The sequence below is a fragment of the Mesocricetus auratus genome, unplaced genomic scaffold (assembly GCF_017639785.1).
Source record: "Mesocricetus auratus isolate SY011 unplaced genomic scaffold, BCM_Maur_2.0 Super-Scaffold_100025, whole genome shotgun sequence".
NCBI lineage: Eukaryota > Metazoa > Chordata > Mammalia > Rodentia > Cricetidae > Mesocricetus > Mesocricetus auratus.
In genome coordinates, this window is record NW_024429206.1 from 4,209,423 (window position 1) to 4,234,508 (window position 25,086).

Consider the following 25,086-nt stretch of genomic DNA (forward strand, 5'->3'; position numbering starts at 1 on the left):
CAGGGAACTGAGACCCTACCCTTGGACACCAGCCAGAGGGACCCAGGGATTCTCTGCTTTTTGGCCTCCCCATCTAACAATGAGCTGAGTGTCTGCGTGCCCCCCCTATTGGTTAGTTCCAAGGCCAGATAGAGACGGAAGTCAAGACCCCTGTAGGATATGGAATCAACAGCTAAGCTTGGCAGTCTCTGAGGTGCGAGGTTCCTAAGGATGTGGTGGCCTCTTGTTCCTGCTCCGCCATCACAGAACATGCATGTTCCCTACTTGTGACTGAACAGAACAATTTCCACATCAGACAAAATTAACCACAACTCAGGCACGGACTCTCTATGGTAGTGGCTGTAACCCTGGGGGTTCCGTTCTTTATTTGGGTTACACCTCTTTGTCTTGCAGACATGCCTGGTATCGGCCTTTGGAGGCAAGAGAGCTTGGACCACCTCTGGGGATGAGTGTGAGTGTGAGATGATACCCCATGCTCCTGGGTTATGCTCAGAAGCCTGCTGGGAGCCTCGATCTATCCCGCACTCCAGTCAAAGCGACCATTCTTCCCAGCCACCTTGTCTCCTCACTGCCCAGGTCCACATCCCATCCCTCATCTTCCCTCCACTTTGCCTGACACCGTGGCTTTGAGTGCCCACCCCCACGCTGCAGCTCCTTGTCCTGTAGGACAAGGGAGAGGACATCTTTGCAATAGCAGAGGTGACAGGGTCAGGTAGCATGCTGGCGGTACCTCTCCCGCTCTGCTCCCACAACACTTGGCAGCGCTCCCCACCACCCCTCAAACAAAGGCATCTGGGATCCTAGTCTGTCTTTCCTCTCTGGCCTCCCTGAGTGCGTTCCCCTCACCTGCCTCCCTTCATCCCCACCAGTGCCCCGCAGACACCTCCTACGCACACCTGTTGCCCTCCTTCCAGATCCCATGGTTCCATTGCAAACTCATTAAGTCCTGATCCTCATTCAGGTTTCCACCTGGCACCTCCTCCTCAGGGAAGCGTTCCCTAATTTCAGTCCTTTTCTGGACTCTCAGTTCAGTTTGCTAGCCTGCCTCCCACCACATGCTGCTCCTGGTAGCTTCGTGGCAGCATCTGTCTAGCTCACAAAGCCACAAACAGGAGAGGGAATCAGAGAGGTCCCTTTGCTTACCAAAGTGTCCTTGAAATTGTTTACAGTGCCTGATACACAGCAAGTCCTCAGTAAACAGCTAGACAGACAGACTGGATGGTGTCTAGACTGATGGATATAGTGAATAGATAGCAGATAGGTCTGTGGATGGGTGAGTGGGCACACGGGAAGGCAGACTGTAGTAGTTTGAATACGAATGGTCCCCCATAGGCTCCCATATTTGAATGCTTACTCATCAGGGTGTGTCACACCGCCGCCCCCTGCGCAACCCCCCCCCACACGGTGTGGTGAGTGCCTGAGTGCCTGCAGATTAAGATGTAGTTCTCAGCTACTGCTCCAGCTCCATGTGTGCTGCCACACTGCCTCGCCCCGCCCCCTGCCATGATGGTAATGGATTAAGCCTCTGAAACTGTAAGCCAGCCCCAGTTAAATGTTTCCGTTGTAATAGTTGCGGTGATCATGGTGCTTCCTCACACCGATGGACCAGAGACTAAGACACAGCTGAGTGGATGGCTTGGTGGGCAGATGCGTGTGTGGTGGATGTGTGTGTGGACAGGGAGGCAGCTGTATGAATAAGTCAATGTCGCCTGGTGCAGCTGCCCCCCAGAGGACAAACCATCTTTCCCCAGGGCTGCATGGAACTGACGGTTCCTGCCTACCTCTGGGCTGCTAAATCGACCACATTCACAAGGTGGGAGAGGGTCCTGACCTGTGCGATGAGGTCTTTGTGTTTCTGCATGAGGCCATTCAGGTCGTCCTGGTCCTCATCGATGCGTTTCAGGAGGTCTGCCCTCTCAAACTGCAGCCTGTACAGCTGCTCATCCACCTGCAGGGAGGCAGAGGGCAACCCAGTGAGGGCGTGTGCACTAGTGCATGCTGGATGTTCGTGTGCACTAGTGCATGCTGGATGTTCAGGTAGGTGTGGATGCAGCACGTGTGAAGGTTTCTGTGCCTGTGCGACCTCTAGACACCCATGCATGCATGTTTAAAGATCCAAAGCACACCTGAATTGTCCCTGAGAACAGGGACTTTGTCCTACACATAGGCATATCCCCAGCACAAAGCATCCAACAGGTGCTAAATAAATGTCTATTGTGTGGGTGGATGAATTTGATCAGGGGTTTTCCCTCCGAAGGCATTTCTTTTGCATGTATATTTGATGATTTGATGTGTATATATGTGCGTATTATGCTTGTATGTATGTATGTAGGCATAGCCTGTGTGTGCTTGTACATGTGTAGGTGTGCCCTGGTTAGTTTTTTTTAATCAACTGAACACAACTTAGAGTCATTTGAGAAGAGGGAACCTTAGTTGAGAAAATGCATATATGTATGTTTGTGTATATATTAGGGCATTTTCCTGATTAATGATTAATGTGGGAGGCCCCAACCCATAGTGAGTGGTCCTGGGTTCTATAAGAAAGCAGGCAAAGCAAGCCATGGGGAGCAAGCCAGGAGGCAGCACCCCTTTATGGCCTCTGCATCAGCTCCCATCTTAGGTTCCTGATCTGACTTCCGTCAGTGATGAAATTCAAGCAGTAATAAGAAATAAACCCTTCCCTTCCCAAGTTTCTTTAGGCCATGATGGTCTGCCACAGCAATAGAAACTCTAAGTATGATTAACAGAGATAGAAACTATACTGTGGGGTTATTTTCATGATGGACCTGACGACATGCATTTGGAAGGGCTGTGGTGGTGTTTGAAGTTTGGGCTGTGAAAGCCATTGGGTGTTTAGAGCCTGATGGAGTGTTGTGTGGGATCCTGGAGGAGAAGAGCATTGAGAACAGTGCAGATAATGGTGACCTAACTAATGGAGGACAGAAGCAGGTTCCTGCCTTGAGTTCTTGCCCTGTCTTTCCCCAGTAGTGGGGTGTGATGCGAGTGTGTGTCTTGAAATAAACCCTTCCCTTCCCAAGTTGCTTTTGGTTATGGCGTTCATCGCAGCAATAGGAACCATAAGACGGTGTGTGCGTACATTTGTGTGCTTCTGGACATGTTTCCCTCAATTTAGAAAAAAATGAGATACAGGAGAAAGGGGCTCCTTAGGACCTCGCATGAGCCTGAGTTGGTTCCTCTCCATCTCTATGCCAACTATAGAATTCTGTATATCGAGTACAAATTTAAGCCAAGTTTGATCATCCAGGCCCCAGGTATTGTTACCAACATGATAGACGTATGATTCATCTGTCCTCCTTCAATGGTGACAACACAATAACACTGTAATGACTAGCAGAGTCTTCTGGTTGCAGGGAGCCGAAGTGAGCCTGTGAGACACATGATTTTCTCCTAGAGAAGGTGGCCTCAGCAGTCTGGTGGCAAATACCAAGAGTTCTCATTGTGGTAAGAACACAGTAAGGCTGTGAGAAGTTTCTGGGAATCATATAAGCTGTGAGCACACAAATCAGCTGTGAGGACACATGATCAATTGTGTTCATTGTTGTAGGTGCAAACTCATGCTACTGGGCACACAGTAGGTCCACAACATGTTTCCTTGCTTGCCTGTATAAATGGGATCTTGTGTCTGCATGTGCGTGTGCATGTGTGCATGTGTGTGTGCATGTGTGTGTGTGTGTGTGTGTATTCTGTTGAACTCAGTATCAAGCACCCAGTAGGACCATAATAAATTCCCTTTGCTTCCTAGGGAGCTGAGCATTCAGTAGGTCCACTATGAGTTCCCTATCCTTATAGAGCTGAGGACCCAGAAAGAAGATCTACAACAGAAGCGCATACCCCCCAGGTGATTCAGGGGAGGTCTCAAGGGATGCCGCATAGATCCATCATAAGTGTCTTAGTCCTACACAAGGCTATGTCCCCAGCAGGCCGACGCCAGCTACTGAGCCTGCTCTCTGGGGCTGTGGGAGATACAGTACCAGGCTCTTGCTCCGGGTCACATTCTCCAGCTCACTGTGCATGTTCTCCAAGTCCGTAGTCAGCACCTTCTGGGTCTTCAAGGCATCCTCACATTTGGCCTCACTCTGCTCCAGCTGGACAGGAACAGGAGTAGAAAGAAGGGAGGAAGTCACTTCTCTAACACCCTTCCTCCCTATCAGCCCTGCCCAGCCCTAGCTGGCTATCCTGGCGCCTTCACACCTGTCTGTCAACACACACTGTGTGAGCAGGGAGTATCTGTGCTCCAGGCAGCCTGGGTCTGAGCTGACTTCAGTGCCGGCGCTGTGCTGTGACAGAGCTCTGCACCCTGCTGCAAGAGGGGGCTTCTCCTTAGTCTGCATGGGAGGTCTTCCTGTGTTTGCCTTTGCCCCAATCTCAAAGGCTCAACCAGTAGCTTCCCATTCTCTGCATTCTCGTCTATTGTAGCCTACAATTACCCAAGCATGTGCCTCCGGCCCCCCAGGAGTGACCAGTCCCATTGAGAAGACCCTATCAGCCCACAAACCCTATGTCCAGAGTGCAACTGACAGCTCCCCTATGACCCCCAGAATTAGAATCTCCCTACAGCAAAACACCACTAAGGACTCAGACTGGGGAAGCCCCATACCCAAAGCTACACAGTTGCAAAAAAAAAAAAAAAAAAAAAAAAAAAAAAACAGAGGCAATCCCAGAATTCCCCAGACACACATACTTTCACATCAGAAGCCACCATCTCCTGAAGGCTAAGGATATTTTCATGGAGTCACACATCTGTAACCCAGCATTAGGGAGGCTGAGTCAGGAGGAGGACTTGTGAGTTTCGGACCCACCCGCCCTGTCTCAAGAAACAACACAGTTAAACAGAAGAGCTTTGGTCGGCTAGGGAAAGCGACCAGGGTCCTGTTGAAGAGGCCACTGCGTGAGCAAGCAACAAGCTGGCTGTGTAAGAAAGGCCTCGTGTCCAGGCAGAGGCTGTGCACCACCCCCAAACAGACAAAGAACAGCTCTAATGTCAAAGTGCCCCGCCCATATGTCACTGTGGCCGTGACAATAACGGAACAGTATAGGTCATGGGCATTGGCAAGGGGCTGTCCACAGAAGAGATGAGACTTCAGGCCGAGATAGATACGCCAAGGTGGAAACCCCAGGCCTCTGGTGAGGCAGGGAGGCTAAAGAGAGGCTCTCCACAGAGGCAGGGAGCAAAACTCGAGTCAGGGCCTCAATAGGAATAAATCTGTCTTAACACAACCAGGGAAGAGGTGCAACAGCCCTGTGGTAAAGCAAGGGAGCAGCAGAGTGTAACCAGACAGCTGCTCCTCCAGGGGCACGAGGGGATGAGGCTGAGGATGTGCCCAGGGGTCAAGGCGGTGAAGCAGGGAGCCGGCCACGGGCTTGGATTCTATTCCAGGCTGTTGGAGCTTCTCAGGAGTGAGTGGTGTGACTGCTCCCTGGCTGATACGGGGAAGAACGGGCAACAGGGGGACCATGATGAGCGATGAGGACACAGTGCAGTCCCGCCTGGAAGGGGACATGGAGGAGCTCCAGCAGGCGGGGAGGGTTGGACTTGGAGAGAAACAGAAGGAGCCACAACTGCGGGGGCTGCTTCTCTTGCACAGTGCTGGGGAAGGACCCCAGGGCCCTACATGCACCCCGCCAATGCTCACCACCAAGCTGCATCCCCAGCCCCTGATGTGGGGATTTTAAATCCTGTTTTAGAGTTAAAGAGCATGAGTCAGCCCCCGCCCCACCCCCCCACACCCCAAACAGGACAAATGCAACTTATTTTAAGGAGGCATTCGAGGTTCAAGGTCGTCGGCACAAGTGTGGTGGGTGGGTGGTCCCAGAGGTGTTCAGGGAGGTGGGTTTAGATTCTACCCCCACTCTGCATGGACTGAGCAGAAGTTTCATAGCCTGTGGCCCCTGACAGGCAGCTGGGACTTCAGGCACTGTAGAGTCTCATTTCGGGATCTTAAAGGTCCCAATTATTATACTTCAGGAAACAGAAAGAAATCCAGGCCACAGGTCTACTTCCCACTATGGATAACCCATGGCAAGAATCACTCAGTGGTACTTGCACACCGAGCATGAAGTCATTTATACGTTACAGAAGGGACAAGCTCAGATCATCCCGTCATGGTGATACAGGCCGAAGTCAGCTCCGTAAACACCTTTCCCTGTGATTGCCACCATGGCAGTCAGAGAGCAGGGACCACTAAGGTGGCTAGTGGGTCACTAACAGGCTGTTTTATGCCCCTAAAGGCCAGCTTGTCATGCAGGGTACACAGTAAGGGCTGCATCTTCAGCTGTGAGTCACTGCCTGCCCCCTCCACGTACAAGGCCTTGTGTGTTCAAATCAACCATTCACAGTGGGGCAGAGGAGCCAGGGTCAGCTCAAGTCCAGCCCTTTCCCCCTCTTAGCCTCCTGTGGGCTAGGCCACAGCTGACCTCACCAACACAGTGCTCTTGGTATTTGTTGAAGGCTGTCAAGGCTCAGGGTATCTTCTACATTGTCTTTTTTATTAAACAGTGTAAATGTGGTTCTCAAATGTCCTCCATAGCTAGAACATTCTTCATCCCAGCACATTCTGCCAGCCCACAGTTTGCTGAGGAAGTCACTCCAATCTTCAGAGATCTGTTCCAGCCCTGGAGGCTGGGCACCATAGGACCCTGGAACTGTGCTTCTGTTTAGTGGGTCTGTGTCCAACCCCAGCTCATCCCTGACTTTCTGGAGCCTCTAGATATGAAAACCACCAGACATCATGGGGTGAGACATTTCTTCAATATGGCCGCCCCATCTACCCTGAGGTGGGCTTGGACATCACATGATGGCTAGGAACAACTTAGAGGGAGGACACGATGGGCTTCCAGTGTTCCTGTGATTGTGAGCAGACTTCCCAGAGTCTTTGAGCTTTGGTTTTTTTTCTAGCCACAGAACATGGGGTGGGGTGGTTCTGTGTATTGAGAAGGCCTACAGAGTACAGACAATGAGTTGTGTATTAGACAGGAACGGCACACACACAGGGCTTGAGGAAGAACTCTTACTCAGAGCCCTGCCCTGCTCTGAACACTTTCAAGTGTAGCCTGTCTAACCTCTACAGCAGCCATTCCCATCCTGTCTGGCTGAACGTGGAGGGCTTGGTGACTTGTACAGACACAGTAAATGACAGGATCTGAACTCAAGCCCGGTCTCCACCCATCTCTATAGACTGTGAGAAGTGTCTGGTTCCCAAACGTCCATGAGTTGTGATCAACTTGACTGCACACCCAGCTGGAGACAAACTAAGATCCTCCTAATATGAGCTGGCACTGAGGACATTGAGGTAAAAGGTGGCAAGAGACCTTCGTTGTGGTAGCACAAATGATTGAAATCAGGGCCCCCCACATGTCGGGCAAGCCCAGCCCGAGAGACACATTTAAATGGTGTAGTTGGAGCATCCAGATGCAGCAAGCTTGAAGACTGAGCCACAGATCTTCCCTACTTAGGCTGAGCTGAACGAGGTGGCTCAGAACCTGCAGACTGGCGAGTAAACAAACCATTGGTGCATGCCCATGCAGCATGGACTGGGAGAAAGTCACAAAACTGATGTATGAGTGTGTGTGTGTGTGTGAGTTATGTATGTGTGAATGTATGTGTGAGAGAGTGTGTGTGAATGTGTGTGATTCTGTAAATGTGTGTGTGACTGTATATGTAAGTATGAGTGTGTAAATGTGTTTGTTATTGTGTGAATGTGTATGTGTGTGAAAATGTGTGAGTGGGTGAATGTGTATATGTAACTGTGTGTAGGCATATGTGTACATGCAGTGGTGGAACAGACCCCCGTGGTGGGGGACCAGGCCTCCAGAACTCCAGGCTCCCTCTCTATACAGGAGGGAGAACGTTCTCCTTCCCATGGGGCTGGGGAGATGGAATTTCCACACCCCCTCTGGTCCTGTGTAACCACTGGATACTGCAGGTGACAGAAATCCATGACACAGCCCATCCTTACCCCATTGCAGTGGCAGGGGAAGAGGATGACACACGACTTGCCAAGGTCAGATTCAAGGCTCTAGACCCAAGTGCTCCTGGATCCCTCCGTACGCACCTGTACACAACCCTTGCTTGAAGATCTCTTCCCCATTGTCTCTGCCCTCACCAGAGACCTTCCACTGTCTCCCCCAACTATCCCTTTGGCCCCACTGCCTCCCAACTCCCCACTGTCTCTTTGTATCCCCACTCTGTCTGTTTCCGACTGTGACTCCAGCACCCATCACTAGCATTCAGGGATGGTGACTGAGGTCCCCATCACATACACATCAGCTGTAAGACACGGAATGGCTTTGCTTTCATACGAGGCGCCATCTGCCTGCTTTACATACTCGGGGAAATGTTTTCTTTGGACTTACATGGCTTCTAGACTAGTCAGCCAGACATATGGAGAGAGGTGGAATGGGAAAGCTGTATTTCTGAAGAGAGCTTAGATCCTAAATTTCTGGATTTGGTTGGACAACTTGAGGGATTTAAAAATGCAGAATTGAAAAAGCCACAGGGGGCATTTCACCTGCGTTTACAGGAGGAGACTGGGCACTTTCCAGGCTGGACACCTTCAGTGTGGAGGTTTTCTCCAGAGCGTGTCACCCACAATCCACACTGCAGACAGCCCCAACCACATGTAGCAAAAGCCGTCACTGCAAACCTATTAAAAATGTCCACTGAGGGCCAGGGAGATGGGTTCCCAGCATCCATGTTAGGTGGCTTACAACTAACTATTTGTAACTCCACATCCAGGGGCTCCAATGTCCTCTTCAGGTCTTTATGAACACCTACAGTCATGTTCACATACCACACACACACACACACACACACACACGCGCGCGCGCGCGCGTGTGTGTGTGTGTGTGTGTGTGTGTGTGTATATGTATAATTAAAAATAAATTTTAAAAAATGTCAACAGACTCCAGCCATGTCTATGCAACACAGCTGTAGACAATAGACCCAATAGACAAATTCCAAGACTGCATGGTAACAATCTTTGCTAATTGGACATTTACTAAATGCTTCAGAATTGTCCTGTTCTCCATGGAGACTATCATTCATTGTTGTGTTTAGAGTAGCATTTTCAATACTGATTACTGAGTCCAGGGACTGCACATGCTCAGCAAACATCCATTCATTCAGCTACATACCCAGAAGCTGTTTCTCATGTTTGTTTGTTTGTTTTATTTTAAGACAGGGTTTTACCCAGTTGGCCGGGCTAGCTTTGAACTAAGTCTGTAGCATGAAGAAACCGCTGCCAAGGACAGAAATGGGGGCGAGCCCTAAAGGTTCAGTCTGTGGGTGCCGTGGGGAGTCTTCCACCTTTGGGTAAGAAACAGGAAAATTTTTGCCCCTGTGTCATGCCAAGGGCTCAGACTGAGGGTGCATTCAGACATTTAATTTATGTGGTAAAGTTAAGTGTGGACATTTAACAGCAAAACTCAGCCTCCTCCCATGGCAAAAACAAAAACCAAAAAACAAAAATATTTAGATCTAGTCTGTCTGTCCCTGTTTAGAAAACAGAAACTTGATTGTTTGTATTTGTGTGTGGGGGCGGATTTCACAGCATATGCATACACAAGCTGGCCTTGAACTTGTGGGGATCCTCCTGCCTCAGCCTCCTAAGGGCTGGGAATCTAGGCATGAGCTGCCATGGCCAACTAGCCCTTGTATCAGTGTTAAAACTTAGATTCTGAGGAGGAAAAAGGTCACAGTGTCCTTCATATGCTCACGGATGCTTCGGGAGCTGCAGGTCTGTGAAGATAATGTAGAAACAGATTTGACCAAATGTCCCATGTGAATCTAGGAGCTGGAGATCTCAATGGTAGAAAACTTGTATATCACATATCAAGTCCTGGGTTCCACCCCAGCACCGCAAACAAACAGACATAAATTGCCACATGTGGATGAAGGGTGCACCAGGGCCATGGGGACTATTCTCAGTTTCCTTGTAAATTTTAAGTTCTCTATAGAGTGCTTGCCTAGAGTGCAGGGCCTGGACCATCAGTGTGGGTGCTCACACCCAGAATGCCAGCACTCGGTGGTAGATGTGGGTAGATCACAAGCCAAGGTCAATCTTGGCAACATAGCAACATTTGGGGCCAGCTTGGGCTACATAATATGCAATCTCAAAGAAATAATCCTTTCAAAAGAAACAAATGATTGTGCATGCGTGCATGTGTGTGTGTGTGTTTGTGTGTGTGTGGTGTGTATGTATGTGTGTGCGTGTGGTGTGTGTGTGGTGTGTGTGGTGAGTGTTGTATATATGTATGTGATTATGCAGGTGCTCACACCCATGCACATGCATACGGGGGCCAGAGTAGTACACAGGGTATTCTCTTCTACAATCTTTCACCTTGCTGCCTCAAGACAGGGTCTCTCTCTGAGCTGGAAGCTCACTGCCTCAATTATGTCAACAGTGAGTTCTAATAATGATCCTGTCTCTTTCCCCAATGCTGGAAATATCCAAAGCCACGCCCCACATTTCACATGATGCTGAGGATTTAAACTTGAGTCTTATCCAGTGAGCTATTCCTCTACAAGTAGAGTCTCACCCAATTTTTCTTTTTTCTTTCTTTCTTTCTTTCTTTCTTTCTTTCTTTCTTTCTTTCTTTCTTTCTTTCTTTCTTTCTTTTTTTCTGTTGCAGGATTTTCTCTTCCTCATAGGCTAAGCTTCCTACCCCAGATGGGTCATAGTGCTCCAGCCTTCGGTGGAGATGACTGGCAGCCTGTGTGGTGGTCACTGGGGATTTGCTCCATGTAGACATATATCCAAGCATCAGCCCTGGCTTCCCAGAAGCCGCTGGGTTCATGTTCCTCTAGGGGTACAGTAGGATTGGGTCATAGAACAGAGGCACTGCAGAGTGCTTGGTGGTGTACAAACAATTGATTCTCCTGGTAGTGTCACCTTGGGGGCTCAGGGCTTTACCTCTTGTCTGGCCAGATGAGTAGAAGCCGTCCTTTAGACAGAAAACTACATTTCCCCGCCTGTAATGTGAAAGAGGGGCCCTCTTCACGCTTCGTTCATCACTGCTTCGGAAGTGTCAATATTTGTGGGCGAACAAACCTGTGACCACCATGTTTCCAAACAATTACAACATGGTCTTTATCTCCCCTGACAGGAGGTTAGGTTAATATTGAATCAATTCCCTTCAACATCACCCTTAGAGAAAAAAAAAGGGTTCTTCAAATAAAACACCTAGTGAGGCCACTGTTCTGAGGCTGCAGGCTGGGGAGACATCTCCCCAAGGTGCCTGGTCACAAAAGACTCCCATCAGGGCATCTTCTCAGGGCTTGTTAATTACCTCCCCTGTCTCATGAAAGCATAGATGACACATGGTGACAAATGCCCCAATTAAGGGCACTGGGGATAGATCCTGGGTCATCAGTCTTTCCTGATGGGAGCCCCAGGCTGGTAGTTAATCACAGCTGGGAATTCATGAAGATGGGCAAGGCCTAATGGCCCGGCCACGGTCCACCAGAGCGCCAGAGGTTCTGAAAGGATGTGATGCACAAGGGATGTGGCGGGGCCAACCTCTGGACCTCTGGATCCCTGGGTTCAAATCCAGCGTCTCTTCTTATAGCCTCTGTGATTCTGCGCAACGAGGGAAATCGGGTGGCTAGTGACACAGGAAGGAGGGAAGGACATGGTGACCTTTCACCCCAGCCATGGGAGACACAGATGGCGCCGAGAGAGGATGCTAAAGCCAAGTTCAGAGGACAGATACCCATTGGGCAAAGAGTAATCTGAAGGTAGAAACTGGAGCCCACAGAGGCACAGTTCATGCCAAGTTGACCAGGTGGGACTAGATATGAGGGACAGCAGTGGGGGACACTGCTGGAGATGATGGTGAGACTGGAGGAAGGAGCTGGGCTAGGCACCCCACAGGTCAGACTAGAGAATGTAGATTTGCTGCAAAGGATGGTGGGAAGTCGTTTATAGACCTTGCTTGCAAGGAACCAATCTTCCTCCAAAGGTCAGGTGGTGGGCTGGGCCTCAGGCTGATGGCAGCACCCAACTGTTATGCAAAAAGCCCTATGTTTCATCCACAGTGTAAGGGACTCCCAATCAGGTGACATAAAAACTCTCTGGTCCAGAAGCCAGCAGCTTGAGAGAATTCATGGCAGGAAGCTACAGGTGGCTTTTAACAAGGGAAGGCAGAGCACAAGAAACCGACTAGGGAGCACAGTTGAGGGCAGAGCCAGAGACGGGTGATGGCAGCTTTGATCTTAGCAGGCAGGAGAGAGCAGGGCCCTGAATGTGCATTGAATAAACAATAAAGAGATGTGTGCAAAGCCCACTCCCCAGTTAGCAGAAGCCAAGTACGTGCCTCCTCTGGGAAGGAAGGTCACAGACACGGATCAAATGAAGACCAAATGAGTAAGCAAAGACATAACTAACCAGTGCCTAGGGGCTGCAGCTGGTTTCCACTCTCTCCTTGGAGCAGGTGTCAGCTCCTGCCAAACCCTGGTCTCACAGATGTTACTGGTGCAGTGATTATCTTAATTATCCATCTTGGTTGTTGGAATGGCTTGTTTCCAGGTTCGTTTCAGTGAAAGCATCCCATGGGAATGAACTAGCACTTTATAAAACACTGCACCCAGAAACCAAAGACACTTCCACCAGCCTCCACCCTGTGCAGCCAACACAGGTGAGAGGAGGAGATGCTACACAGGGGATTCTTCCCACCCTGCTGTCCTAGAGGGGTTCTTGTGATACAAGGTCCCATGTAGCCCAGGCTGATCTCAAACTTGCAATGGAGCTAAGTATGACCTTGAGCTTCTAATCTTCCTGCCTTCATACCCCAAGACCTGAGGTGCTGGGATGGAAGCTGCCTGGTCCAGATTTTCATACATGCTGGGCAAGCACCCAGCCGGCTCCATCTCCAGCCCCAATCTTGGAGGTCTTACAAAGGGAATTCTACAGATTCTGTTTTCTGGTCTTCTTTGAGGGTGTGGCGCCTCCTATGAGATAAGGCACAGGAGTCCCTGAAAGGTAGGGGCTTCCTCAGAGTCACCCAGGCAGGAGTTGAACCCATTGCGCACCTTTATCCATGCCCCTTACAAGATAAATAACCTTCTCCCTTGGGGTCCGCCCTTCCATGAGCAACTTGTAAATACCCAGAGTCCACCCCAGTGTCTGAGACCTTTATTGGAGTGCCTGGAGTGACAAGTTATGACCACACTCCACTTAGGGAGAGTCGGATGTAGGACCTCTCCCAACATGAAATTAGCAACGCCAGACAAAGACTCAAAATTCAGGTCTTTTCAAAGTAGCAGAACTGAGGTAGACCAGATGAACATTCACCTGCAAAATTGTTGAACTGCTAAGGTGAAGGGAATTTTGTAGGTAAGAGGCTTCTGGCCTCAGAGGCAGTTGCTTAAAATTTGCATCTGAGGCTGGTCATGGTTGTGCACACAGTAATTCCAGTACTTGGAAGGCCTAGGGTGGAGAGTTCAAGGCCAGCCTGAGCTGCATAGCTAGAGCCTACTTCCAAAGAACAAACCAAACAGCCAACTGAAAGTGGATTCTTTCTAACCCAGACTTGACAACAAAAGGAAAGGGAGGGAGGACTAGAAACATGTTGTTCTAGAACAATGCTCAGCTTGCTGAGATGCAGTTGTGTTCAAGGCTCTGAGGTCAAGCTTGGTCCACACCAGGCTCTGGATACAGGTTAAGAGGATCGAATCAGGTGAACCGAGGTTCAAGAGCTCAGGATGGCTGGCACCCACAGCTCCAGGCCTTTCTTGGCATGTGTCTTTGGATAAAGTGCTCCATCAACCCCTCATATTGTGGCTTCTCATGAGCACAATGGGCTAAATGCAGGAATATCTAACTGCTTAGGCAGCAGCAAGTATTTTCAGAAATAATGCACACTGTGGTCAGCCAAATCTCACCTGCAAGCCCATCAATTCAAAACAGAAGTCAGGCTCTGCTTGAAGTTGCCAGCAGCTCCTTTCTTACCCAAGCCTTCCCTGCTTTCTTCATTCCTCCAGGCATAAGGAGCTGACCCCAAGTAGCAGAGACCTCTGAGTTTTCCTACCCAGGACCTTGTCTCGTCCTTCCTCCCCCAGAGTCAGGCCGCTGCATGCATCTGTGTCACTGTTTACTTTTTCCATTGGGTATGGATTTCATAAGGTGGGTACCACACCTGTCTTCCTGACAATCCTTCCTGTATCTCACCCATCAGGTAGCATGCAGTAGGTGCTGTGTAAATACCCAGTGAGCAAACAAACACGTGGACAAGTGGAGGAAACTGTTCCGTGCTATACACACAGCTACATGCAAAGTCGGCTTGCTCTCCCTCCTGCTTTGCCTTCCCTGCCTCTGTCCCTAGGGCCTTCAGGCATAGGACAAATGCCAGACACCAGACAGGAGCTACAGTGGTACTGGAGTCATCACTGCTTTATCTAATTAGCTCTGACTCCTGCATCTGGACACATGTGCCAGGAGCCAAAGCAACTGTACCCTGACCTCTGGTCCAGGAGCTCCAGTCCTTGCAAATATATTTCCATGACAACAGCGGCAGAGAGCCAAGGCTGTGGATCCCTTTGATGGGAGCCAGATGCAGCGAGCTGGAAGAGGACTTTCAGAAGAATGGGGCTCTTTGATTCTGCTCGGGCTGCCCTCATTAAACACCACTGCTTCCTGGGAACACACATCTTAACCCTGGAGAGGGACTGTCAGGAATACCTTCAAAGGGTGGGGGGACTACCTATGGGGTGACTCGGAGGCTGTCAAGCAGGAACAAGGGAAGTGAGGTCCTCACCCTGTGAGGTATGTACTCAGTCCCCAGCTGAGCCAGGATGTCCAGGCCTCCCCACTCTCCTCCTCCAACAAGTAGGAAGATCCAATGTGCCACAGAGACCTTGGTTCTGCACTCAGGGTCAAAAGCTTCAGGTCCCAGCTCCATTGCCTACTGCTGTGTTACTTGACCACACATATCACCAATGCTGGGCAAAGTGTCTACATCTATAAAATGTCCACGGGGTGCCCCTCTGCTCCCCTGAAGGTCTCACAGTGACTAAATGCATCTGGCTGCAGTATAATCACAAAGGGGACATGGGGTGAGTGAGTGCCCTGCCTTGCCCTGGACACAAGACAAGGAAGGTCTGGAGTAAGTCAGAATGGTGGTTACCAGGATGAGAATAGCCCACTAAGGGAATAGAGAAGATCACAGAGTGGGATGGTGGCCCAGTGTCTCCTGGGTTGGTGGAACTTACTTTGTTTTGTATTCCTACCCATAGCCCTCTTTTCCGTCCTTCCCTATCCCCTCCCCCTTCTCTCTCTTCCTCCCTCCCTCCCTCTCCTCCTTGGCCATGAGGTAAGCATTTCCTCTCTACTACACCCTCTCTCTCATGATGTTCTGCCTCAAGGATGGAGCCAAGTGATCACGAACTGAACCATCGAAATCCATGAGCAAGCCTCTGCTCATTGGCTAACAGGAGGTACTAAGTTGTGCGGAGATAGCAGGTGACAACATACACAGAGGATTCAGAACATGGGGGAGGCAGGAAGAGGATTCCAGCCTTTGGCAGCTGGTAACCCTCATAAGACCTTGACCATCGTCATTAGCATCCAAGTACACAGTCAAATGGCCACAGCTGCTCTCCATGGTTCTGCCAGGAGGCAACTTTGCAACATTAGCCCTGCAACTGTGGCTTTTATACCCAGCCCTGGTATCCATCAAAGGCATTCATAACATTCACACATACTAGCTTCAGCCAGTTCACCCAGCCCTAACCTGCTTACGCCCTCCAATCAGACACAATTCGCTCCACACAACAAAAGGGAACAGGTCCTGCCCCTCACCCCCTACTGCCTTGTGGCTTCCTGGCTCATATCTCCACCTCCCTGCAGGTGGATAAAGGCTCTGGCTGTGTTTCTCAGAAGAGCCTCACTTCATCTCACTCCTTACCTGGCTGTGCACCTTCTCCAGCTCTTCCTTGCTGACTGATGTCTTGCTGTCCTCCATGGTGGCCAGAAGGAGTTGAACATCAGACAACAGAGCGTGTGTCCTCCTGAGGTCTCGGCGAAGACGCTTTTCTACATCAAAGTCACGATGGCCAATCTGAAAGCCAAAGAAGGGTTGGTTTAGATGGAAACCAGTGTCCAGGACCAAGGTTCTGATAACTAAGCTCCATGGGCTCAACCTTGGCTCTAGCCTCTTGCATGGCATGGTAACCCATACTTTTAAACCTAGCACTGGAGAGACTGAGGTGGGGAGACTGCTATGAATTGGAGGCCAGCATGGGCTACAGCATGAGATCATCTCAAAACCACAAAACAAAACCAGAAAGACTCTTTTCCGCTCTCATATGCAAATGACACAGTACCAACCACCAGGAAACTAGACTCCTGCTCAGCCTCATGAGTGCTTAGCTCCAGGGTTGCCACAGGACCATGCACAAGACTCCATTGATATCAACATAATCTGGAAGGCCCAGTTTCTTCTGTTCTGTCCTCTGCATCAAGCTAAGGGCTTCCAAACTCTTTGGAGAATTTAGGGCAGCCCAGGTGTGCAGTGACTGCAATAGGCATAAGGAGCATCCTGGAGGGCTCACTGACACTCTTGATTTGGCACATGTGTGCATGCATGCATGCATGTGTGTGTGTGTGTGTGTGTGTGTGTGTGTGTGTGTGTGTGTGTTATAAAGGTCAGGTGGGATACACACAGAGACCCTCTCTACATCATCTCCTATTACACTACAGGTTGCTGTGGGGTGCACCATGGCTCTCAACTAACAGCAGTTGCGTTCCTTCCAAAGCCCTAAATAAAGCTGCAATATCTGAAGCAGGTCACCACCAGTTTAAAGGCAGGAGAGGAGACATTTTCTATGATGAAACTTTACCAAGGAGTGCACAGATTCCTTCCCCCAGAACTTTGCATTTGTCATGGAACCATGGAATGGAAGGTCACCAAGATGCCACATCCTGTCATGAGGACCAGGACAGTAACTTACATGTCTTGATTCTCAGAGGCCAACAAGACAGGTGCAGCCAAAGCATGGAATAGACAGACTCACACTGGGACCCCATGGTTAGTGTCACTTAAAGACACCAGCAGCTTCTTTGTTCCAGGAACATCCAGGGCCAAGAGCAAAGAACATGGGGGCCAGTCAATAGATGGATACTGGAGAGAATAAGATGTGTGTCTCCTCATAGGGCAATGATTCTCAGTCTGTGGGTCTGAACCTTTTGGGGGTTCAATGACCCTTACACAGGGGTTGCCTAAGACAATTGGAAAACACAAACATTTATATTACGATTCCTATCAGTAGCAAGATTACAGTGATGAAGCAGCAACAAAAATAATGTTATGGTTGGTGCTCACCACAACATGAGGAACTGTATTAAATGGCCACAGCTTAGGAAGGTTGAGAATTACTGTCATAGACCCATGCTTTTGCATGTTGGGGATCTCTGCCTGCCTGCCAGATTCCTCTCCTGGGATGCGAAGGATGTTTTTAGAATGTTAGAAGCAATATAGATTAAGAGTGAGGTAGTTCAGGCTCTAAATCCCCAACACACCATTTGCTGGTGGCAGGAACCCTGGTGGAGTCGGCCGCCACTGGAATCAGGATTTCCAGTCCCTAAGAGGGTTTTGAGAAATCCTATTCTCTGTGTTGAGATAAGAGGGGGATCAGGTGTGATAACGGGTGACTGAGCACTCTGTGTGTCAAGTGCTTCACAAGCACAGGATTACAGCGACTGCTTGATGACCTGGCCTGTGCACCCACAGATTTCATGTCACAATTTCTCCATGGCCGCTTTGGAATTCTTTGAAAGATGAGCTGGCTTTTGGAATACAGCCTCTCCTCCCTCAGATGGATTACTGTGGTAAATTTAAAACATTGGTCTATGGTATAAATTCACAGCCAGAGGGGTGGAGTTCAGGAGCTGAGCTGAGCTGCAGGCTGGGAACCCTGCCACCCTCTGTCACGTGCAGTCGCACTTAACTCCCGAAGCAATCCCTTAAAATACACATTGTTATTATTATTGTCTTTATGACTGTAATGCCAGCTCACATGTACGGCAGGAAGGATTCTAAATGCTCTGTGGGGTGGACTACATTTTATCCCTGTGATGAGCACACAGTCTTCATTGTACAGGGAGGATCTGAGGGCAATAAGGGTGATTTGCCGGGGAAGACAGAGTTGGGGTATGAACCCAGCTGTTGTGGCAAGAAGGAGGCAACTTTAGCAAGTTATATCACCAGGGAGGTGTGTTTGCTGCTGCAACTGTCACCATCACCATCATCACCATCATCACCACATCACCATCACCACCATCGCCATCATCACTATCACCACCACCACCACCACCATCATCATTGTATTCCATTGTCTGGATAGTTTGCCTGCACCTATGTCTGTGTACTGTACAGGTACCTGGTGCCAGTGGAGGCCAGAGAGGGCTTCAAATCCTCTGGAACTGGAGTTGCAGACGGTTGTGGATTAAAATGTGTGTGCTAGGAATTGAGGCAAAGTCCTCTGCAAGGGCAGCCATTGCTCTTAACCATGGAGCCATTTCTCCAGCTCCTGTCTTTAGTTTTCACAAGAAGTTGCACCAACTGAGATGCAGAGGAGCCAGGCACTGGAAACTGGAGCTAGCTGCTGCTAGCTAGTGGCAAAAGGAAAATGCCCCAGATAGGAGGCACTTCAGGAGCCAATAGAGAGGATGGGTGGCCTAGCATGTGAACTGCTGAGTGATTGACACGATGGCAGGAAAACCTCAGGAGGTATGGGCAGGTCACATAGTAAGAGATGGCCTGGAGCTCTCAGAACAGAGGGCCATGGAGGCATGCGGCAGGCAAGTAGTTTGCCTGGGCCACCATGCTGCTAAGTAGAAATATGCAGAACACGAGGACCTCATCTTAGCATGTGGACCTCTAACTACTGCTCCGTGGTGTCTAGCAGGACTGTTTCCTGCAGCCCAGATTCTCCTGTCCCACAGTCATTTTTTTTTAACCATGATGGGGATGTGCTCTGTACTTTTCTCAGACTTCATGCCTTATGGCAATAACAGAACATAGACAGCATCAAGCGCCTATCCTGTACCCAAAGGGTTAAAAATCAAACTATTTCAAATGTTCAAGAATTACACATCCAAACTTTAAAAAAAACACAACCCACTGTTTTGAAAACAGATGCACAAACCCACTATTTTGAAGACAGATGCACACTCGTTTTACAAGTTTAGTTTGATCTTGAGCAAACACTACAAGGAAAGAAAATTGTAAATCAATATCATGATTTCAGTTTTTAAAAAATCCCATTAAGTGTCACCGTCCAAAGTGGCAAATGCTAAAATGTCTTGTGACTTTGGGTCAGAGATGGGTCATAGGTTAAGGGTATCCATTGCTCTTCCAGAGGACCCGACTTCAGTTCCCAGCACCCACATGGTGGCTCACAACCACTTGTAATTCAGTTTTGGTGTATCCGATGCCCTCTTCTGGCTTCCTTAGGCATTACAACACACAGGCATACATACACACATCATCATAGTAATAAAAATAAATCATTAAAAACCAGATGTTTAAGTAAATCGATGTGGAAGATGGATCAGGGGACACTGCATTTCTACATGGGTGAAACCAGTATGGGGGTTCTCTACTGAACAGCAGCATGTGGCAAAAAGCAATGGTTTTTCAGTTCTGGAAAACTCCCAGTGGGCAAAGATGCATTTAATCAGACATCACACACACACTGGAAATAGTCACATGACTAAGCCTTAGCAGCATTCATATTACAACAGGGGTGTAAGAAACCTGCATTTTCTAGTATGTCCCAATGCAGACAAGGCCAGAGGCCAGTGGGTAAGTAGGAGGGGAACCAAATACACATTCCTTTTAGAAACTGTTGAGATTTTTCCTTTGCCCCCAAAGACAAAAGTATCCTCAATTCCAAATGATAATATGATCGATGTAGGAAAACCTAAAATAATAGACAGATGAAATGTTATGAAAACACTGGGTTCAGCAAGTTTGCTAGATATCAGGCTAATGTCAAGGAGGTGTCTCATAAACCACACAGGACAACTTAATAAAAATCAAAACACAGAAACAAGCACTGGTCGTAAAGCCTTGGAAACCCATAGTTTCCTAGAAATGAATCTAACTAAAATGCTTCTGACTTGTATGGTTAAGAAATAAACACTGTAATTCATAGAGACAGGATGGGAGCTGAGGAAAATAGCACAGTGTTTTAATATGAAGCTGTCAGTTGTCTCCAGTCTAACTTGCAAATCAGCCATTCCAATGAATCAAGTTTCCTCATGAAATCTTTCTCCTCCTTTTTATTTATTGTTATTTTATGTGTATGGGTTGTTGTGGAATACTATTTTAAGGTGTGTTACATTTGCTTATGCTGTGTAACATTTGTTTTAATGATGCAAAGACGTGTTGTATTCTCTTATTCTGTGTTTGTTTAATTCTGTTACTTTGTCTAAAACACCTGATCGATCCAATAAAGAACTGAACAGCCAGTGGCAAGGCAAGAGAAAGGATAGGCATGGCTGGCAGGCAGAGAGTATAAATGGGAGGAGAAATCTGGGGAGATAAAAATGGAGGAGCAAGAAAAGGAGGAGGACACCAGGGGCCAGCCACCCAGCCATACAACAAGCCACGGAGAGAGATATGCAGAAATAGAGAAAGGTAAAAGCCCAGAGGCAAAAGGTAGGATAATTTAAGTAAAGCTGACTAGAAACAAGCCACGTTAAGGCTGGACATTCATAAGAAAGAATAAGCCCCTGTGTGTTTCATTTGGGAGCTGGGTGGCAGGTCCTCAAAAGAGCCAAACATTAGAAAGCAACCAACTACAAAGGGTGATTTGCCTACATGTAAGTCTGTATATCGTGTGTGTGTGGTGCCAACAGAGTCCAGAAGGGGTCTTTGGACACCCTGAAAGTAAATTACAGACAGTTGTGAGCCACCGTGTAGGTTTGGGAACAGAGCTTGGGTCCTCTGCAGAAGCAGTAAGAGTGTTCCAGACCTTGACATCCTTTCCTACTGGGCTTTCTATGGATGCAACTCAGAGTCCCATCTCGTCTAGGTTAGCTCTATATCACTCATCTACACCTCAACCTGCATCTTAAGGTTACTGAAGACTCAAGGTGACAGGATTATTTTCAAAGACAAGCACGATAAGATGCCCTGTGTTCTAGTTTCTTTCCCGATGCAGTGATAAAAACCCTGACCAGAAGCAACTGGGCAGAGGGAGAGTATAGCTTCCACTTCCAGGTAAAAGTTCACCATTAAAGGAAGTCAAAGGAGGGACTTAAGCAAGAATGTGAAGCAGAAACCCTGGGGTAAATACTGCTTGTTGACTCACTTGGGCTCATGTTTGCTAGCTTCTCCATATGGGCCAAGAACTCCTGTCTAGGGAATGGTGCCGCCCACAGTGGGCTGAGCCCTCCTGTATCAGTTGGCTGCCCACATGCGCGCCCGCAGGCCAACCCAATCTGGGTGATCCATCAGCTGTTACTTCTCCCTAGGGTGACTTGAGGTTGTGTGAAATTGATGTTTAAGGCCTTCTAGACCGCTGCAATTTATTGAAAGCTCGTCAGTGTGACAAGCTTGTGCAGGGACAGAGAGGAGCATGAAGCAAGTAGAAATGGAGACCTGTACATACCCACGACACGAGGGGTGGTGGGGATAAAAAATGAAGATTAGCCACAGCAGAAAAACATAGGTATCGGCTTCGTACCACACACCCACGTAAGGTGGATTAAAACCTAATCATATGCATAAAAACAAGTTTAGAGCTTTAAGACATACAGTAAAGCATGAACTGAAATTAAGGAGAGCGGCTTTCAAGTAGAAAAGCATAAGCCATAAATGTGGTTAATGCGACTGCATTAAAGACACTTTATTAACTGAGCGGTGTGATAAACAAAGATGGGGATTAGCCACAGGGCAGAGCTACTGAAACGTGTGTTACCAGAAACCGATTCGCATTTATACGAAGATCACGAACGATTCCCAGAATATCCAGAGGCTAATCATCAGGACCAGATGAGTCATGGAGAGGAAACCACACAACTTCCCTTGACCTGCAGCTCTGGGAATTACAATACACACTCTGCTATGCCACAGCCACGGGTGTGTGACGGAAGATCCTCAGACAATAGTGGAGACAGCAAAAGGTGCTATGATGGCTTGGTGGGGGTGTAATTCGGGTGATACCTAGTAATTCTACCATTTGTGCCTTTCCAGGGGCCATGCTGCTCCCAAGTGTAGTAAGACACACGTGAGGATAAGGCCGTGGTTTTGTTTCTGAAGGGGCAGACCACAGGGCACACCCAGACAGAAAATAAGGCTTACTGAGCTCAGAACATCAGTGAAGCCGTTGTATTCCAGTTTAGGAAACCTGGTGGACTAAACTCAAAACCAGCGTGGAGGGACAAGGGGCAGCACATTAAAGACCGAATATACCTACATGGGTCCAATGCCAAGCTTTCTTCTGTGCGGAGAAAAAGACAAGGGAGGGAGATATGGAGGGAGAGATATTAGGAAAGAGACCACCAAGACGCCTCCAGATGCTTGGGAACCGTTTTGTCCCTAATCGGGTTGTGATCCAATGAGGCAGTGTGTTTGTTTATGTAATCCTTGTGACTCCACACATGCCACCTATGGAGTTTGCCTACTTTTCTGTAGGTATGGCAAATATCACAATAAAAGCATTAACGCAATGCCAGTGTCATAATTGGGATGTGGAGTAGTTCTCACGGCTCAGGTGCAGAAGGTGTATCCCCTGCTGCTGGTGTAATTCAGATGTGATCAGGTCCTGGGGATGCTAGCCTTCATCACTGGTTCTCTCTAAATGGGCACCCAGGAGGAGGGTCTTGTTGGAGGAAGTGGTATACCGGGTAGAGGGTGTCCTGGAGGTCTTCTCCATGCCCCTTTTTGTCTCTCCTGGTGCTGGCTGCCCTGTTTGGAGCATCAGTGTTGCATCTCGTGTTCCCTCCAAAATGTTCTTTACCAGCACATATTGGCCCAAAATACTGTGACAAGGAAGCCTGATAAGTGGCCATGGGCTGCAGCTTGGTACTGGAATGTAGCCTTCCTCCCTGCTGCCCAGCACAATTCGTCACAGCAACTGGAGGGACTCTCATCTCTGACATCTGGGTGGCTCTGGGCTCTTCTGGCTGCTGTGGATAGCTGTGGCTCTCTGGAAGGAGCTGGGGGAGAGTCATGTGTCCAAGGACACTTGGAAGCGTCTGTAGACCTTTCTGATTGGCACGTTGGGGAGTGTGCTACAGGCAGCTCCTGGTGGTTGGAATGCTCCTCATCCCACATTATATGACTGTCCCCACCACAAGACACATCATTCTCAGAATGCCACAGAGATTTTCTAAGGACCCTAGGACAGTGACGGGGTCAGGCCTGAGGAGCTCTGCTCACATGCTTAGATCCATTAACAAGCACACCCTAATGCAGACGAATGGATGGACAGACAGCAGAGGTGGATGACACATCTCCCTGGCTCCTGGTCTGGCTACGTTCCTGGAAAAATCTTGTCACTACAAGGTCAGCTGTGGCCATAGTGGCCACCCATACCCACCCCGTTATGCAAGCATTGTCCACAGTTCACTCCCGGCAGCCACTGAAGGTCACCCGGCTTCACCTGCCCATGGCAACTGAGGCCACCCTGTTTATTCGTTTCCTTGTAAGAACTCTGGTGGTCACCATCTCTGAAGATTTTTGATGAGCCAGTGAGTGTGGGCAGGGAGGATGGGTAGAGAAGAATGCATTTTGGGGACACAGAGAAGAACGAGGGAGCTTTCCCTGCGGCTGGCTTTCCCATGCACCTGCCCATTTCACAGAACCAAGAAGTGGGTTTTGAATCCCATCGAACGTCCCCATTGTGTGTGCCTTACCTGGTCACACAGGGTTCCAATCAACCCTTCCAAATCACGCTTCTCATGGAGAACCACCTGCTTTTCCTCGTATTCCTGCTCCAACTGCATCTCCAGCTGACGGAGCTGCGGGCACATGGGACAGAGGTGAGCACCCTTGAATGAGCAGAAAGAGCCCTGGCCGGGGTCCTGGGAGGAATGGACGTGGAGCCTGGGGCCATACTCTAAGAAAGGCTGCCTAGCGGATGAGAGGGGTATGTCTGAGAGAAAGCATAGGAACCTTAAAGCTTGGGACCTGGGCAAGAAAAGGGAGACCTGGCCAGATTGAGGGACCCCCATGCCCCACACTGTGAAATTTGTAGTCATGGTCACTGCTTGGATATTTTCTAGTCTTAGCATGGTGTGTGTGTGTGTGTGTGTGTGTGTATGTGTGTGTGTACAGGTACCTGTTGACCTGTGTGTGTGCATGTGAAGGTCAGAATTTGATGTTTGGTATTTTCTTTTATTGTTCTGTTCTCCACATTACATTTTGTGACACTGTTTCTCACTGAATCTTGGGCTGCCCATGGACTAGACAGACCAGGCCTGTGAGCTCCCAGAATCTTCCTGTGTCTGTCCCCCAGAGCTGGAGTCACAGAGGCTCCACTCACTTGGCACAATGGGGGCGGTGATACCTGAGCTCAAGCTGTCACACACGTACAGCATATACCCACTGAGCCAGTTCCTCTCCCCCACACAATGAATCCGCAAGGCCGTGTAGCACACGGCAGCCAGCCCGTTACAGCACTTATCTGTCTCCCTTGATTCTATCATGATGAGGCTGAAAAGCACAGCAGCCTAGGTACACGTGAGGGTATTTGGTGTTATGGACCATGTGAGTCCCCTCTAATGTCTACTGGATTGGATTTAGAAGGAGCTGTTGGGAGGGTTGGGCCAGAGGAGGTTATGGAGGAGGTGCCCCCCCATCACAATCAGTAAATACAAATCAATCTCTGTTTCCACCTCTCCTTCTCTCCCCGTGGCTCCCACATAAGGATACTATGAGAGGCGGCCATCGACAACATGGCCTTCCCCAGAACCTCCTGTGTCAGCACTGTGTCCTTAGACTCCCAGGTCCCAGATCAGTGCTTAGGAAGCCCCAGGCTATAATGCTTTCCTTCAATAGCACCAACTAAGAACTCTGAGTAAAAGCACTTCCTTAATTTGCAACCCACCCAGATTTCCT

The 25,086-nt window shown here is 49.0% G+C and overlaps 1 protein-coding gene across 1 annotated transcript in view; it reads right to left on the bottom strand.

Annotated features, from left to right (window-relative positions):
• Positions 1-25,086, bottom strand: part of Myo18b (myosin XVIIIB) — a 172,443-nt gene that overhangs the window by 65,755 nt on the left and 81,602 nt on the right. The window contains exons 32-35 of the mRNA XM_021232330.1: positions 23,883-23,987; positions 15,922-16,074; positions 3,993-4,106; positions 1,832-1,948 (exon numbers count right to left, since the gene is read on the bottom strand). Coding sequence (XP_021087989.1) covers positions 1,832-1,948; positions 3,993-4,106; positions 15,922-16,074; positions 23,883-23,987 — 489 coding nt within the window. The remainder of the gene's footprint in view (positions 1-1,831; positions 1,949-3,992; positions 4,107-15,921; positions 16,075-23,882; positions 23,988-25,086) is intronic.